Source organism: Monomorium pharaonis, chromosome 3 (assembly GCF_013373865.1).
Source record: "Monomorium pharaonis isolate MP-MQ-018 chromosome 3, ASM1337386v2, whole genome shotgun sequence".
NCBI lineage: Eukaryota > Metazoa > Arthropoda > Insecta > Hymenoptera > Formicidae > Monomorium > Monomorium pharaonis.
In genome coordinates this window covers 26791117-26803705 of record NC_050469.1, presented here as the reverse complement: position 1 = coordinate 26803705, position 12589 = coordinate 26791117, and the positions used below count along the sequence as shown (strand labels likewise).

The 12589-nt window shown below is 32.2% G+C and overlaps 3 protein-coding genes across 4 annotated transcripts; 2 read left to right on the top strand and 1 right to left on the bottom strand.

Annotated features, from left to right (window-relative positions):
• The first annotated feature begins 81 nt into the window (after positions 1-81).
• LOC105837577 (eukaryotic translation initiation factor 3 subunit E) lies at positions 82-3676 on the top strand. 2 transcript variants are annotated; one of them, XM_012682469.3, is made up of 9 exons: positions 82-349; positions 430-546; positions 971-1132; positions 1515-1637; positions 1747-1979; positions 2059-2176; positions 2434-2645; positions 2753-2990; positions 3401-3676. In XM_012682469.3, exons 1-9 carry the CDS (start codon positions 260-262, stop codon positions 3428-3430), a joined length of 1323 nt encoding a protein of 440 aa, XP_012537923.1. In that variant the 5' UTR covers positions 82-259; the 3' UTR covers positions 3431-3676. The 2 variants fall into 2 exon arrangements, with proteins under 2 accessions (XP_012537923.1, XP_012537924.1); XM_012682470.3 differs by having other exon boundaries at positions 2753-3016.
• LOC105837576 (probable RNA helicase armi) lies at positions 3663-9816 on the bottom strand. The gene is made up of 7 exons (XM_012682468.2): positions 9678-9816; positions 7831-8688; positions 6850-7729; positions 5829-6679; positions 4800-5369; positions 4478-4723; positions 3663-4386 (listed from the first exon to the last, which is right to left on the bottom strand). The coding sequence occupies exons 2-7, from the start codon at positions 8656-8658 to the stop codon at positions 4069-4071; spliced, it is 3693 nt and encodes a 1230-aa protein (XP_012537922.1). The 5' UTR covers positions 8659-8688; positions 9678-9816; the 3' UTR covers positions 3663-4068.
• A 507-nt stretch (positions 9817-10323) lies between these two features.
• Positions 10324-12530, top strand: LOC114255531. Its single transcript, XM_028194587.2, has 2 exons — positions 10324-10950; positions 11506-12530. Exons 1-2 carry the CDS (start codon positions 10545-10547, stop codon positions 11574-11576), a joined length of 477 nt encoding a protein of 158 aa, XP_028050388.2. The 5' UTR covers positions 10324-10544; the 3' UTR covers positions 11577-12530.
• The last annotated feature ends 59 nt before the right edge of the window (positions 12531-12589 follow it).

Here is a 12589-nt window from a genome sequence, read left to right as displayed (position 1 = left end):
TCATCTTTTTCATTCAGCAATTTCCATTTTTGCATTGGCAAACTTGTAGCGATTCCTGCCGCTAACTTCAGACGCTTTCGCGCCACGTTGCTACGAGCCTACGAGTCTACATGTCTACAAGCCGTGACTGATTGCTGCGAGCAGCACGAGTTGTGACTGTTGCGAGTTCCTTTATTCGGCGCGCTCACGGTGATTAACGTGTGGTTGCAGTTGGTTTCAGTATTCACGAGTTAATTAACGTTAAACTGAAGCTGCTGCGATGGCGAGATTCGACTTAACGTCTCGCATAGGTCAATACCTAGATCGGCATTTGGTGTTTCCTCTGCTGGAGTTTCTGTCAGCGAAGCAGGTAAACCGAGGCGCGATAACCAGGCGCTTCAACGTCTGCGGGTTGTTCTTTAGGTTATGTCACATGTGAATGCGTTTCAGGTTTACGATGAGGACGAGCTATTACACGCGAAACTCGACATCCTCAGCAAAACGAACATGATTGACTACACGATCGATATTAGAAAACAGTTATATCCTAATGTGGAAGTGCCAGAGGTACATGTCGTCATTAAGCGATTTTTGGCGATCGTTTGGTACATTTACCAAGGTTGATATTGGCAGGGGTGGAGCTTATCCTGGTACGATGTACCACTACCATGTACCACTATGAACGCTAAAACGGACTGGTTCTTTTCTCTTTTCTCGTATCGCAGATTTGGAAAAAACTACCTTACTTTGTTGCAAGGTATAGCTGGTATCAACCAGAAATGTACCAAAATGGTTAGCCATGCCTTAACCAAAAAGTACCAAACATGTGAAAACGCTGTTTTTGGTACATATTGGTACACTTTGGTACATGTATCAAACGATCGCCAAAAATCGTCTTATATATGCTTTGTGGTCGCGAAAGATCATCATGGATGCAGATCATACTTGTGTACGAAGGGTGTACTAATGATAGCAATGTTACTGGTTCTAGGAGATAAAAGCCAGACGCGCTGACGTATTACAAGAACTTAGTGTACTCCAGAACAATGTCTCAGTAGTCCTGGCCCTTATGAACAATGAGGAAGTCATGAAGAAGATGGAAAATATGCGTGATTCCAAGGCGCTTAATAATTACCTTACTCAAGAATCAGATGTAAGTTAGAATATTTATTGTTATTATTAAATCTATATAAATAATTATCAAATTGATTAAATATGAAAATAATAAAGAAAACTGATGTAACGATAAAAGTAATAGTTGAATTGATAAGATGCAATTCTATGTTTATTTTTGTCAAGTAGCTTTAATCTTTGTTTAACTTTTTATCTTTTTCTAGTTTAAAAAAATAAGAAAACTAAGATTAATTATGTTGATGGAAAAAAAGAATACAAATGCCTTATAATATTTTACAAACACTTACAATTATGTTTATGTTATAAAATGACCTTAATGGAATATTTTATCTAATATTCTAATAAATTATTATGAGACATTACGAATGTGAAAGATTTTTGTTTTTACTTGCTTGTTACAGTTTAGGGTAGAAATGATGGACAGTTTTGTGAAGTTGGCAAAGTATCGCTATGAGTGTGGAAATTATTCTGTTTCTACATCATATTTATATTTCTATATGTTAATTATGTCTCCTACTGATAAGGTACTGTTAATTTTTAATAAATTATGAAAATTAACTACAATATTTACAATCCAGCAAGTGCAAGTTTAATAAAATTATCTAATCTAAGATTTATACATTTAATTTCCAGAATTATTTAAATGTTTTATGGGGAAAATTAGCATCAGAGATTCTTGTACAAAATTGGGAAACGGCATTAGAGGACGTAAATAAGTTGCGAGAGTATATCGATAGTAATGTTATCGGCAATTCGCTGCAGGTATTACAGCAACGCACATGGCTCATTCACTGGAGTCTATTTGTGTTCTTTAATCATGTAAAGGGAAGAGATCTTATTATCGAAATGTTCCTCTATCGGCCGCAGTACGTATAATATTTTTATAGAAAGCGTTTAATATGTATTGAAAGTGAAGAAACTATAACGCAAAAAAAATTTTTGCAGTTATTTAAATGCCATTCAAACCATGTGCCCACATATTCTTCGTTATTTGGCTGCAGCAGTTATCGTTAATCGTTCTAGGCGATCTATTCTGAAGGATCTTGTGAAAGTGATACAACAGGTCAGATTTTCAAATTGTTTTGAGAAAGATGTAAAACTTCATTCAAGTTTTTTGTACTAAATAATAAAATCTAGTCTCAAAATCAAGAATTATAAAAAATAGAAACCATATATTTAAAGTTCTAAGAAAATATTTCAGATTTGTTATGTGTATGTGTGTGTGTGTGAAATCTATAATTACGAGAAACTGTAATATTTTCTATACTGTGTATATGTACATAAAATATCTAACTAAAAATTCCATTTTTATGTATGTAGGAATCTTATACTTATCGAGATCCCATCACTGAGTTTCTGGAACATTTGTATGTTAATTTTGACTTTGATGGAGCTCGGCAGAAATTGCAAGAGTGCCAGACTGTTGTTTTTAACGACTTCTTCTTAATCGCTCTATTGAATGAATTTGTGGAGAATGCACGATTGATGATTTTCGAAACATTTTGCAGAATTCATCAGTGCATCAGTATTCAGTACGTAATTTTTTGCGTCATAAAGACATCGGATTAATTATTTATTTAATTATTTATACTTAGTTTATCATCTTAATTATTTTTAACTTTTATATTTTTTTAAATAGAATGCTTGCGGAGAAATTGAATATGAACGCGGATGTTGCGGAATGCTGGATTGTAAACTTGATCCGTAATGCACGTTTGGACGCTAAAATCGACAGCAAGTTGGGACACGTAGTAATGGGTGGACAGCCGGCATCTCCGTATCAGCAACTTGTTGAGAAGATTGAGACTTTGAGTGTGCGAAGCGAGGCACTAGAAAATCTAATTGAGAGAAAATTAAAGGCGAAGAATCAAGACCCAGTAAGTATAGTGTGGAACTAACAGAGGTCAGTATCATTCACAATCACATTTCCGCGTATAACATCACATTTGGTTTATTTAATGCATAACACGTTGCGATGTAAATATGAAAAAAGTAAACGTGAAGTTATGTACATTATAAACATTAATGTGTATGTCAAGCAATTGTACACTGTAAACACAATAGTTTATTCAATTTTTGTGTCTAATTGTATTTAATGTTTAATTCAATTTTTTTTATTTTAATGTATCTATTTGTTGAACTTGTTATTTTTGTCACTTACATTAAAGCTGAAGTATTTCTTTTTGTTTCTATTTTGTCATTATATGTGTAGTTGTTGTAAATGTGTGACGTTTTAAAAAATGTCTTCTTGCATACAAATATTAAAAACAATTTACTTTTGTTTCAGTATCAACACTCATGGAATTTGGATTTCTGACAACTCGATGCAACATGGAGAAGTAATGCCCAAAAGAGATATTCCACCTCCGATTATTAGCAGTAATCAAGCTTGATGCAATGTGTACTTTTTAAATGTAAAGAAATAATAGAAATTGCATCGCGTGACATCGTGAAATCAGATGTAATTTTATTCGCTGAATATCAGTATCTTGGAATCGTCAAAAACGATATTACAACAAATAATATCAATTATTGTACAACCAATAACATTTTATAAGAGAAAGATATTGTATTTATTTATTATATATATTATCCATACCTTTATAAATTATATTTTTAAAATTAGAAATCATTATTGGCCATCCTATTAGATGGTATATGATTATAAAGTTTTAAAAAATAAAAAACAGCTATTTTATATTCGGAGTTTAAACAAATTCATAACTTTAATTTCTTGTAAACTGGAAGCTCGATTGTAACAATAGCGTGTGAGAGAATCACACTTGGTCACTGTTATACTAGATTAAGATAGAATTCTAATTATTTTTATATTATGAATGCAATTGTAGAGTTACATGATTATACTTTAATATAAATATATTAAATATTTTTCAATCTTATTTAATTATTATTAGAGACATTATTTGCGTTTTCAAAAATTATTATCTGCGAAAGTTAAAAATTACATCCTGTATATCCACCATGATTAATACAATAAGTTAGAATGCTCCTCCAAGACGGATCTAAAATGAGTAATTTTGGATTTCCTAGTACGATAAGTAATGCACGAGCGCGAGTGATCGCGACGTTGAGTCTTCTGGGTGAAGCAACAAAGCCCATGGAATGTTTGATGTCCTCGTCAATTAAATTGTTGCACGATCTGACAGCTGAAATAATGATTACTTTTCTCTCTTGGCCTTGAAATCCTTCCACGCTACTGATCTTTGGTAATTTCAGATCTAACTCTAACAGCAGATCTCGGATTTGTTGCACCTTTAATTTATAAAAATGGTTTTCATAGAAAAAAAGAAAAAAATTGTTTTTTAATACATTGTTGAATTTTACTTAAAATATGTATGTATACCTGTTGTTGATAAGGGGTTATAACTCCTATATCATCTGGCTCGAGCCCATATTTGTACAACATAAGTAAATAGAGATACACTTGGGTCGCTTCTTCAGGGTTATACCAGCTTGGACTGTTGGTGTCTCTGTAATTCTCACCATTGACCCCATGAAAAATTACGGCCGGTGGCGATCCATCTCTCTCGGGCAATTCTGCTCGCAGCATTTCCAATAATTTAGCTTCCTCACTATTCTGAGATGATATCTAAATACGATCAACAAAAGTTTTAGTTAATTAGCAGAAATTTGAGTTTGATTGTAATAACAATAATTATACATACTTGTGGCTGTAATTCCGACTCATAGAACAGTCTGTTCGGTACATCCAGTATCTCTGGTAAACTCCGATAGTTTATTATAAGTTTCGTAACGAGTCTGGGATCGTAACCGGTTTCGAATCCTTCAGGGTCCCTTTGGTAAGGAAACTGCTGTAAAAGCCTCGATAGAAACGATTCGCCGAATCCCAAATTCAACGCCAGTTTGCTTATCACGACAGGGCCAAGTTGCATCGGGTCACCCGCGAGAATCACTTGGCCGTGATCGGAATGAATGAAATTCAAGGGAATCATGATCTCCGGTTCGGTCGCTTGACCGGCCTCATCGACTAGAACATGCGAGAAGTGACCACGGGGAAAGCCCATATTGTATAATGTTCCTAATGCGCTGCAGGTGCCGATAGTAATTCTATGGCGACCGAGTACGGATATAGTACAGTTCAATCTCGTTCCATTCTCGTGATAATAGAAGCGATCAGTTGTTCCTTCTGCTGCTATATCTGCCGTAGCACAATAAGGTAACAATTTTTCGGGTATGTAATCACTGTCCAAACAATGGTGAGCTATCAGTCGAACCTACAACATATAATAAACAAATATAGTGAAAATAGGAACTATTTAATAATTTTTAATCTGGTTATCTGATAATTAAACTTTTTAACGATTTTATTAACCCTAATTGATATTCGCTACAAAATTTTTTTAACTATTAGTATTTACAAGTCCAGTATATCCAAAAAACTTTACATTAATGTATCTTTGCTGTAATATTATTAAACCGTTCTTTATTTCGAAGATTAAAATCCGAAAAAACTTATAACTGAAAATTATGTAAAATTGCAAAAAAATGTAAATAATTTTTTACTACTACCTGGAGATTTAGCACATAATTTAAAAAACATCCAAATCCAATGAACTAGCGAATATAAATTAGGATTAATAATATATTACAAGTATATAATTAGTTTATATAAACATTTTTTCAGATATAAATCATAAAAAAATCAATGAAAAATCTATAAAAAAAAAACATACCAAATCGCCTGGCTTAAGTATGTTACTATCCAATAAACGTTCCGTTATTAGGTTTGCTGAGCTGTTCGACGGCGTTGCGATGAGAAGTCTGCTTTCGGGGATCGTGGTCAAAAGTTGTAAAATCGTCTCACATATGGTCACTGTTTTCCCTGTTCCAGGCGGGCCGAATATAACATAGGGTAGCGGGCGCGCCAATCCCAATATTATATTCTTCACAGCTTCTTTTTGATAATAATTCAGTCGTTTATTGAACCAATTTAATTTTCGTTTTTTTATTTGACTAATATATGGTTTTAATTTGTCATCATTAATCTGAGCGGTCGACTCATTTGGCGTCCTTGAAATGGTACTATTAGCAACATTACCGTTAACATTTCTTGTCAAATTTGTTTTAAAATTTGGATTTATTCTCGTAATCGATGTCGTTGTCTCTTCAATAGATTGCATATTCATTAGTCTTTCTGCTATCAAGATTTTCGAAGTTGTTTTGGCAATATTATCAAAGGTTGTATCATCGATAGAAGTGATAGAGGAATTGAAACAGTCAGTAGATATAGATTTATCCTGTTTGTTACGAACTGGCGTGTAAATAGATTTATTTTCGATCTCATACTCCTCTAAATTAAATTGCGGCTCTTTTTGTATTACTTTGGTAGGAAATAGAAAATCAGGTCCAAGACGATTAATAGCTAAATTAACGGCATTGTGACTACGTTGAATGGTACCGTACGAGCTTTTAAATGTCACTTGGCAATCCTCGCCATGGTATTCTTGATGAAACCTTTCATTAAATTTCAAAAAAATTTCTGTACTTTTGATTTTATGAATAAAACCTTCATATTTTAAGTTACCTATTACAAAACAAATATAAAATTAAATTATCAATGCTTTAATACATCACAAAGTGAGTTTTAAAACTACATTTTTTAATTTTTTAATAATACATACAAGTATGTGTAATATCAAAATATGTTTTTAAACTTCTTTCTTTATTATTCTTATTAAAACATTAGTACATTACCTTGAGAACTATCCCACTGAAAAGATATTATAGCTCTATCGCCAACAAGAAGAGAAGGCCTTTTCTCTGACAATCCTGGCACTTCGAGCACAAGATAATCACCGCATCGTCGCATAACCGCGCTTTTTATGTCAAATTTTTGCAAATAGAGCGTTAGTGCTATCTCTTCTAGGTACAATAAAATGTGGAAACGATCCTTATACGTCGCAAAGGAAAGCGGTTTTTGAAGACAAGGTATCTGTTCTTCAAAAGTAATCTCACACTCTCTCTGTGATTTTTCATTCTGCATAATATCCAAGACCAAGCTCCAAATATATTGTGGTACTCTAAACTGTCCACTGCGTACTTTGATAAACGCAGGTGTTTTGGTTGGTCTTATCCCAGGAATACATGTATTTTCAAGTAACTCATTCAGATCAGGTAAATTAACTTTCTCAGTTTTTTGTATAGTAGATACAGAAGTCCTTTGTGAAATGTTCTTTACATTGACAGTTATGTGAAACATTCTAGCTATCTGGAAATCTTTGAAATTAAAGGTAAACATCTCCTCGGACGTGCCGACAAATTTCGCCTTGCATTTGAAAGTATAAGTAACGCTCTCGGAAGGATTTATCACTGTGCTAATGTTTGTATTTGTTGGCGACACCAGTGACAACTGAGATGGACTTTTTTGCAACGCGAAAGAACCACCTTGCAACAAATGAGTATAAGTGCCATTATTTCGTATCGAAACTACCAGGATGCTCTCATCTCCTACATTCAAATTGAAGTTTAATTCGTCGTCTACGACAATACCATATTTATTTTTTAATAAGTTGTCGGTATTTACTGTGGAAGAAATATTGCTTATGCTTGGTAATTGAACGGATTTATTCGGAACCTAAAACAAGAAAATGTATAAAACATAAAATAAATATTTAGAAATTTATCATATACATTAGTATCTCATTAGTAACTTTTGTAAAATACTTAAATTCTTACCTCAAATAATGGAACTACAGCCACCGATCTCCAAATATACTGTCCTTGATCACTCTCTATGCTGTCGCTCACCACGTTGTCACCGATACAAGGAATGTAGCCTAGGCCACAGGCGCGCTTATGAAAAATCACCTGTTTATTAATTATTCCCACTCCATTTTCCGGATTATACTTCGATATCACGCCGACATGTAGCATAGATCGTAACGGTTTGATTCTATCGACTTCCAAAATTTCACCACTTAAATCCTCAGAATCCTCGTTCAATTCAACCAGAGACTCTAACGTCAACCAATCGCCAATCAAGGGAACAAATTCGGATCGTACTTTGGATAGGTCAATACGAATATTATTCGGCTCAACGATAGCTATTCGGCCTTCGCGTTTTGTCACTTTGGCAATTACGCTTCTCGGAATCATATGAGTGTGAGCATTCTCTAATTTGATATTTGAGTTGTTCCAGTTGTCACACGGATCTATCACACTGATAATTTTCCGTACTTTCGGTTCTGCATTCGAGTCCCGTATGTACAGCAGATAGTAAACTTTGTCACCTATTTTCAGATTATTAGTTGAGTCGTCAATCTTTTCATACACATGGCAATCATCTATTAGAATGTAATCTGTAGCAATGCGGGTAATACTTCCCAGTTTGTAGTAACATCCCTCCTCGTTCTGTGCTTTCTTTTTCTTTTCAATTAGATCTGTTTCGGCTTCCTTTGCACTTTCTATACGAGCTATGACTTGATCTATGTCTTCTTCTACAATTTTATTCAAATTTTTGTAGTTTAGAGCATACTGAAGTCCATTATAAAGTAACGACAGCATCTTTAATTTCTTTGACTCCTGTCTAAGTATCTATAAACAATTAAAAAAACTTTAGATATTTAAATAAGTACTTATAGTAAACTGTGGAATTTACTGTGGAATAGACATAGTGAAGTATAATATACTCAGGAAAGAGAGAGAAAAAGAGTTGAAGAGAAAAAAGATGAAGGATAAGAATGAAAGCAAAGATAAATCTTTAATAATATTGTAACTAGGATTGAATAATAACTAGTTAAAAAATAAAGTTAAAATAATTAATAATTTTTAACTTAACAAATTTGAACTTTAACTAGTTATTTTTTAAATATATGAAACTTTTAAATTTATTTTTTTGTAAGTTAAAAATTTACATGTGCAAAAAAAAATAAAAAAAAGTTACAAAACTAATTTAATATAAATGCTTTTCAAAATTAACTTCTAAGTTAATTTAATTTTAACATAACTTTTAACTGTTAGTCTTTTGCTCATATATATTTTAACGTAATTAATTTTATATGCCATTAATTTTAACTTAATTTAGTTAAAAAAATATTTTTAACTTACATAACTAATTGTAACAATAAGAAAATGTAATCTAGAGGTATAAAAGCTGTGTGAGATAAAGTAATAAAATAAGGAAAGTTTGTAAGAATACAAAACGAATCATAATGGGTAATACATATTAATTAATAATTAAGTTTAAGGTATGGATACATATATGTGATTAAGAAATATTGTGTGCTTTCCAGCAAGACACAGTGTAACACAGTGCCCACTAGTATGAGTGACACACTGATGTTCTTTCTCACACTAATGGACACTGTGTTACACTATGCTTGCTGGAAAGCACACATTGTAAACCAAGTTTTTTGACAAAAACTAATGTAAATAAATTCTACTCTAAATATGTTTATTTAAATAATATAATTAATATTTATTAATTTAAATAATTAACATAAGAATATGGAAAAGTATAATAAAGTTATAATAAAACGAGGGAAAAAAAGACAATAAGAGAAAAAAACACGAATAATATTTACCGATCTATCGGCTGATATCGCCACTCCGTTGCCTTAAGATAGTCGAGTTCCTTTCGCAAGGATTGTACACGTTTCGCGTGTAACTCCTTCAGGAATCGTTTACGCTGCTTCTGTTCCTGCAGCTCCGATTTCATCTGATTTAATATTTTGGACGTTTGGGTCGTGCTGGAAGTCAGCTCCGAGTCCTGAGATTCTGGCGTTCTTTGCCCGGTCGAGTGTCCTAGAGTGCTCGTTGACAGGGTGGACGAATTCATAATTTGATCTGCGCGTATTAAGGCAACCGATCAGGCGATCACGTTTTCACATTGTTGAACACCTAACCTAACCTAACTTAACTTTTACCTAGAAACTTCAGACTCAGAGTTTGAATGGGTTTCAAAAGAATATTTCAAGAATAGTACAAGATTCTGCGATAATATCCAATAATTCGATATCCGATCATATGTTCAGCAAAGCAAATAGAATTCCTTTAAATAACAATACTTTTTAGGGAAATTATAGAATTTATTTTCCCTAGAAATCGATGCTATATTTTTGTGCTAGTTCTTTCTCGTCGGGCATGTCTTCGATTGAATATTTAAATTTTAAATTAACAATTCTTTAATTTGAAATGAAAACATTTCTAATAAAATAATTTTAAAAAACTAAAAAATTTTAGGAAAAAAAAGATTATTTAAAAACCATCTCCAGCAACATGATTAAATTTTTCTGTTTAACGTGAAATCCCTCAATTGTTTCGCTTCGGCACAAATAATTAAAAAAATATTTTGTAATTACGCAACATGTGATTTTTAATCGGCAAATGATTCCTTGAAGCGAAAACCGTTCTTTAAATTCGCGACATATAATCGATTGAAGAGCTACGACATGAGGAAGGTGCCGAGCAAACGAAGTCTCACAAAATTGCCACGTTCGCGATTACCGCAGAAACCATATGGATTTTGCTGCGAGGAGAAGGACCAGGATCCCGAGAAACGTTACGATATGCGAAATCCGCCGTTTTCATCGTCCTTGACGAACGTTGTCCTGGGCAACGGTGGACCTGGTGTGAAATTTCGCGTTCAGGACATCGGTCCGCTACCCTATCCTATTCAACGAAGAATTCTCGAGGACAAAGACAGAGCTTATCTGGGACGCTGCAAACGATGTCGGGGTCCCCTGCGATGGTACCTAGAGGATGAAATCGCGCTTGCACGCGAACTCCTCGCCAAGGAGAGACAGGATAATTACAACGCGAGCGTAAAAAAGAATCTGATGATTGCTAAACAAAAGGGTGATACTCCATGCTTTCAACAAAATGAAATTGAGGCTAATTTGTTTCAATGTATTAAATTTAATCTCGGTTTGAAAATGACTTTCTATATTTTTATTTAATTTTTAGAAGAAATGAAACAGTTTAAAATTAATTTACATTGATCCAAATAAGCCTTTATTTTAATTTTTATCACGTATTTTATCGAAGATTAAATTAATTATATTCCTACAATTCTTTATATTTTTTAATATCTTTATTACCTGTACCTATATGATAAAATTTAACAAAACAAATATAAAAAGCTTGTTAATGCTAAGCAAAAATAATACGATAAACATCTTATTTAATATATTGACCTGTTTATCGTGTTATTTTTGATAAAATTTAAATTTGAACAAATCCTTTGTCTCTCTATGCTGTATATAACAAATATTTTCATTTAGATAAGATATAATTCTTAATGATTGTAGAGTTAGTGAAATTTTCAGTAATATTAATTATACAATTAAAAAGTATTTTTAATGTATATGTATAATTAAAAATCATTAATAAGATTTCTCTGAATTAATAAAGCTAGAGAACGCAGCAGTCGCAAAAAAAGAAATTTGAAGAGCACTTCTAAAGTTATACAGGATAACTGGTAAAATAATATATAGCCGTGGAAAAAATCCATTGTATACTATGCGGCGCATTGCAAGTGTTACAAGGATCAAAATAAATGATAAAATTTCCTACATTTGCGGGATAAATATGCAGACAACTATAAAATGCAGCAGGATATCTTGAAATGTTTATTAGAAAAATATATTTTAGCAGAATACAAATACAAATTTATACAGCTTTGTCTGTCAGTTACTATAAACGTATGTTATACACGTTAATAAAGAATTATAGAAAGAAACGAGGGAACTAAATAACATAGGATATTTGAAATAAATTCACAATTCACATTTGATATAATATATGTATATAGTTTCAATATATATAGATATGAAAAATGTACATAATATATGACACAAATAGCAGCTTTTCTTTCTCTTACGATACGTTTTGAATATAAATCATTTTACTATATTCTTATTAAAGCTCAAGGAAACTTCAAGTTACAATTCCGTTTTGGACACTGTTGTTTTACATACCGTATTATAACGTTGTGAAAATGTTTATTTTTAGAATCGTGCATTTATTGAGAACAAAAAAAAACAATCTGTGCATTATTTTTATAAGAACATTGGTAACGTTCAACAGAAAAAGTAGCTTTTGTAGTTGTAAAATTTTTTATGATAAGATTATTTTTTTTCTTTTCTTCTTATCGAATACAAATGTCTAAAGCAATCACTTATCAAAGAAGCTTGTGGCAAGTTACTTTTTCTCCTGAACGCCAATTAAATTATTCCAAACATTTGATTGTTATATCTTGTAATGATTATCAAATACGTATGTCAAACAAGTAAATTTTAATTGGCTTATTATATATCTCAAAAAATAGTGGTATAAATGATGAATAATATTTATAAGTCTAAAAAAATTTAATTGTATAACTAAAAGCGAAAAATTACAAAATATCGAATTAAACAGACTTGTAAACCTGAAAAGAATTTAGAACGCTTATAAGAATGTGGCATATTTGTGTCGCTTATAAAAGAGAAAAACTAAA